At 31.3% G+C, this 5984-nt stretch overlaps 1 protein-coding gene across 1 annotated transcript; it reads left to right on the top strand.

Moving 5' to 3' along the window:
* Positions 1-395: 395 nt before the first annotated feature.
* Positions 396-4100, top strand: LOC108903916 (THAP domain-containing protein 2-like). Its single transcript, XM_018706263.1, has 4 exons — positions 396-440; positions 498-678; positions 732-1077; positions 2720-4100. Exons 2-4 carry the CDS (start codon positions 522-524, stop codon positions 2970-2972), a joined length of 756 nt encoding a protein of 251 aa, XP_018561779.1. The 5' UTR covers positions 396-440; positions 498-521; the 3' UTR covers positions 2973-4100.
* The last annotated feature ends 1884 nt before the right edge of the window (positions 4101-5984 follow it).

Genomic DNA, 5984 nt, shown 5'->3' on the forward strand with positions numbered 1-5984 from the left:
GCTCTTCTTGCTTCGCCTTGATCGCTGATTCCTTAAACTAAGGGTGTTTCCATCCTTGAGTAAGGGATAGAGCCTAGCCCTGGTGGTCTTCGCTCGCGCCACCGTCTCCACGATGTGCGGTTTCCACGTCAGACGCTGGTCCATCGTCACGCCCAGGTATCGTGTTTGTCGATTCAAGGAGATGGGTTCCTGGTATAGTGTCAGTCTGTCGAGGTTTTGCGGGATTTTTCGTTTGGTAAAAAAGCAGTGGTCACAGAGGTTATATTAGAAAAGTATTAAGGTGGATGTGGACGGTCCATTAGTTTCAAAGTCTATGGGCTGAGGTTTCTGTCGTTTTTGTGTTTCCAAAATGTTTCTTTTCTCCTTCTCCTTCTCCACCACAAAACATATAATTCTCCACTATCCACTTCCAGTACTTCCACTTCTTCTGTGCTGTGTCTGTGAGTTCTGTGCCTGTGTTGTTGACTTGTTGAATAATTAGATTTTTTGTAAAATAGATAAGTTGTATATTTATTTATACTATGCCAAATTGCGCCATTTATGGTTGTAATAACCATAATAGAATGAATAAAGGAAATGCCGAAATAAAGTTTTATAGATTCCCTAAAAATAAAGATCTCTCAAGAGAATGGGTTCGAGCTTGTTGCAGAGCAGAAGATAACATCAATCTAAAACATGGTAAGTAAATTTTGTAATAATTTGCCAACTTTTACATAAGAAAATAATTTCAGCTGCTATTTGCTCAAAACATTTCGAAAGTAAATGTTTTTTCACCAGCCTGAAATACAGGTTACTGAATGAAACTCCCCCAAAAAGATTTAGAAATTTACGAAGTGATGCCATCCCAACTTTATTCCTCCCTAAAACAACTGCTACTGCTATTTTGCCGAGAAGTTCTTCAAATAATAATTATCCTAGCAAACTGTCTGAATCTGAAAAGATGCAAGCCGAAAACAATTTGAGAAATCGGCCTATTGTTGCAGAAATTTTGTCGAACTCAAATGACAACCCCAGGTTAGGCCAGATAGGACATCAAGCAGTGGAGGAATCCGTTACCAACAATTTTTCAAAAGAAACGTATGTAATATTAGATATACAGAGTGCTCAGATTTAATCTAGAACACAATCGGTCAACTGTTAGTGAGTCATATTAGTCCAACTAACTTGGAGAAAAAAAATTGTTACCTGGAGTTTTATAAGTGGAAATGGTAAAAGGGCTTATAATAAACCTAAAAAAAATAAATGCGTGAGCAGGGGCGGTGGAGGGTTGATTTGGGGGGTTGAAAAGTTATGAAAAATTGTATCAATGGGATTTCTGGTGGAATTGTATCAATGGGATTTCTGGTGGAATTTTTCATAACTTTTCAACCTCCCAAATCAACCCTCCGCCGCCCCTGCTCACGCATTTATTTTTTTTTTTGTTTATCGTAAGCCCCTTTACCATTTCCACTTATAAAAGTCCAGGTAACAATTTTCTTTTTTTTCCCTCTAAATGAGTTATTTTGATCGGCCTATATAGGTAATTTCGATGATTACTTATCTTTATACAGAGTGTTTCAATATTCCATTTACATGGAGTCCCAAAGTTTCCTGGGATCAAAATGAGCAGATTTAACTAAATTTATCTCTATCCTAAGTTGCTTCATTTAGCCGCTAGAGGTATTCAAAGTAGACAAGAAAATATTTTTTTTTTCAAAAAACAGATGCCTTGTAAGATTTTATTGAAATTTTGTACAGTAATATTTTCATATAGATGTAACTTTATGACAGTAAGTAAAGTAGTTGGATTAACAGAACTTTTGGAAAATACCTCTCCTTATAATTTTGTCGGGAGTCGTGCTATAGCTTTTATTTTTTTTACCTTAAAGGTGAAGGATTTGTGAAACATTTTTCTCTCTTGTAAAATATTTGTATTTGCAATAGTTTCAGTTTAAATAATTTGTTTAATAAGATTATAATGCATTATCAATTCAATCTTGAAATAATTACATCATTTTGAAAGTAATTTATTCGATAACAAACAAAAAACTTGTAGTGTACTGTCCTCTCATAAGAACTGTTCAATATTGCAGTTGTTTTTTGTAATACTTAAAATTAATTCTACGTAAAAATTTAAAATGCACTTCTCAAGAATCCTTCATTCTGCAAATTGTGAACAGCATATTCAATTCTGTTCCACTCTTGTCTTTCATTAACAATATTCTTCTTTTTAAGGCCTCTCTCAAATAAAAATATCACAGGGATTGAAGTTAGGTGAATGTGGTGGCCAGTGAACTGGAACATTGTGTCCCCTGCTAGTCAGCTTCTATATTAATCTGACACTGGTTGCTGGATTCTCTTCCATCATTCCCAGTATTTGTTTTTTTCAAAATAGGTATTCGAGCTTGATGAAGACATCCGGCATTACTTCTGTTAATTTTAAACCAGTTTCTTGATGGTTTCATTCAATATTTCTGATAATTTGATGATTTGGGATTGGACGATTCGAATATCCGAATCAAATCAAGTCTTCATATGTCTGTGTCAACTATGGCACTTTGTTTCTGTAGATGCAAGACACCCTGTATATAAAAAAATAATCATCAGAATTGTATAAGACATCAAAACTTAAAGAATGTGTTCCGGATCAAATCTGTACACATTGCAGAAAATATCTGATACTAATATAATAATTATCCTATCCATTTATCAAATAACATAATGAATTGTAATATTTTAGGAGTGAGGTAATCAAGGAAATGGCAAATATGAAAATGAAAATTCTGTCATTAGAAAAAGAAGTGGAGGATTTGAAATTAAAAAATAAAAAACTGAAAAAAGATAAATTATTGTCCGATTTAAAAGTATTAAGTATCGATATTGCATTGAGTAATCATTTCACCCCAGGTCAGATTAAGAAAATACTTAATACAAAGGGAAATTATTTATCTAGGGCCTTGGAAGACTTTGGATCTAAAACTTCTTTGCTTTGAGGAAAAAAGTTGTTACCCTTTGCCTGCTTTAAGTATGTTGAGAAAATGGGCATTAATCTTAAAATCAGACCCATCATATTGAGAGATGTCCGTCTTATGAAGCATAAATCTGTGATGCTCAGTGATTTTGAAAATTTATGTTGCTTGTCATGAAAATGTTGATGTAATCTATATTTTCAATAAGTTGACCAAAAGGAGTAGCGGCTGCTTGGATCATATAAAGTGTTTGGTGGTAACTGTAGAGGTTTGTGTTTGGAGTAGAAACAACTGATTTTTTACAACAACGATGCACCTATGACCAAATATATTTTAATAGATGTAATAAACTAAATTACATCATACTGAATATGCTATAGTTTCTATTACAAGTGGTATGAGGTATTGGAAATGTTTATTTTTCGGTCATAAGTGAATGTTAGTTATGAATAAAGTTGTTACTTGAAGGATTTTGTACAGACTGCAAAAGTTGAATTTAAAAAATTACTTACAAAATAAATATGATTTGAATGTTAATAGAAGCAATCAAACAAGAAACAGTTTAATCAGCTGGCACAACTTTCCTCAAACTTCTGCAAAAGCGGTGGATTTATATAGTTTGGGAGGTTTTGTAAATAACATGAAATAAAAGGAAACCAGTAAAATTGTGAAACTTTTAAATGACCGGTTTGATATTTTTTATGCTCAGATGAAATATGGTACCCATCTCGGAATGAATACATTTGGTGTTGGCTTGGAAAAGTAAATAAAAACTACTGACATATCTGAAATGACTATTGCAAGACCGATAACTATTTTACAAAGGAAAGAAATAATAATTACAACTAATATATTCTGAACAACTTTTGTTTTTCCTATATTCACTGTATGGGGGCAGCAAATTATCCAACTCGTGGATATCAAATATAGGTTCAGTAGTACATTTTTGGTAACCACTCACACTTCACTTCATGAACAAAAATACTGAAGAACCCTCTGAACCTTGCCTACTTGACCATTACAAATGGAGAAAGTGAATCCTGTCATTGGATATGAAATTTGCATGTCACATAAATTTTTTCACTAGACACCACAATAGACCTTTTTAGTAGTGATGCGAAATAATAGGCAACCCCATGGTGCACATTGTCATGAAAAAAATGTTTTCTTTGTCATGACCTTAAATATCGAGATATTCTGGCAATATTAGAAATATTTAAGAAGTTTCAAACCCTAAGTGACAAGCTAAAATAATTTATAGAACAATATTGACTTTTATAGTAATTAATAAATTTAAATTATATCAATGTTACTGAGCATGCCCATTAAAGATAATTTAATGTAAACGAAGTAACCTCGCAACAGGAGATCATTCCAGAAAAGTTTGGTTGTGGTTACGTCTATATCTATAATAAACCACTTGAAGAAAAAAACACTCGATAAACACACTGACAGCACAGCACCAAGAAAACAATAAAAATACTCGATTGAAGTAGAAAATGCCAGGATTAAACAAAAGAAGAGAAAATAAGTTAATGATGACATTGATGCCATATCACCAAGATCTCACCTGCGTATGAGGGATATGCGTTGGGAATAACACAGCTAATCTTAAATTTTTTATTTATTTAAATTTAGGAATATTCTTTTATATTGTTTTTTGTAAGTTTTAAGCACTTTGAAGTTATTCATTTCTATAGTATCTATGTAAATGGTACACAAGATTTGGTCTGTACAATTTCAACTATGATAATTTGCGGTTGCCTAAATATGTGATGTCACTAAAACAGTCTATTTGACAATACAAATTCTTTAGCTGCAATGGAGGATACAGATTTTTCTTATTACACATTGCATTCTTCAAATTATGATTTGGGTCTCCTGGAGCTCTTCATAAATTGGCTTTGTTTCTGATCATGGAAAACTTTTCACAAATAGATTTAAGGTATATATTCAAAAATAAATATACCAAATTGATTTTAGGGACACATTAAAATGAGTGGAGTCCCAGATTGGATAGAATTTTTATCCAAAGATCATTTTATATATTGCAGTAATTAATTGAATTAGCTCATTTAGTGGGAAGTGAATTCCAAAAATATTACAATATTTTTTGTAATATATTTAATAAATTTATTGACAGTGTGAAGAGGACATCAGTTCAAATTTCCATCAAATTTCCCCAGGAAGTGATATGTCCAATTAGACTTAGGACATTTATTAGATCAAGACATCTCAATAAAATAAGTTTTGAGAATTGCAGACAAAAATTATAAAAAAAATGTGTCATAATTGAATTAATTTTGCATGTACAGACTTATTTTTAAATAAATCTTCTAATAATCAAATTGTTTCTTTATTTTATCTTAATAATATAATAACTGAAGATGTTTATTATGTAGCAACAGCACTTGAATTGAGTAATAAGTAAAATGACAGGAATTACTTTTGCAAGAAAAAGTGTAAAGATAAAAATACAAATTTCCCATTTCTCTTTGACTTTAAATTAGAAAAAATTAAATGAATTTATTATTCCTCTATTTTTTCCATTGGCTAGTCTGTAATCAATTGACGATAATTCTGGAACTGGAATCATTTGATATACCCACTTATATAAGTAACAGAGAAAGTGTATAAGATACATATAGATACAACATACTTAATGTTTAAAATTAATTAAAATATGTACCTAATCATGTAGAATGTAGATATTTCTTGTACCTTCTCTATATGAATGGTTAGATTTTATTTGTCTAGTATCCAAAATTTGTGTTGTGTTTCTTTAAAACAAATTGTACGAATAGTTCAATTTGACCAAATTAAAAAAATATTGAAATTAAGATTGTTATAAAAGTTAATTAATGCGTCAAACTAATAAATATTATGGACATTTAGTTGGGATTTTTTAGTCATTGTAAAATAGCTTGCATATTTTTTTATTAAGTTGTTAAATATTACCTTGAATCGCAGGAAAACGTATCCAGATGCAGATCTACAATAATTTTATATGTCAAAAATGTTTTAGACTTTCAGCTT

This window comes from Anoplophora glabripennis, unplaced genomic scaffold, assembly GCF_000390285.2.
Source record: "Anoplophora glabripennis isolate ALB-LARVAE unplaced genomic scaffold, Agla_2.0 scaffold123, whole genome shotgun sequence".
In the NCBI taxonomy this organism is placed as follows: Eukaryota; Metazoa; Arthropoda; class Insecta; order Coleoptera; family Cerambycidae; genus Anoplophora; species Anoplophora glabripennis.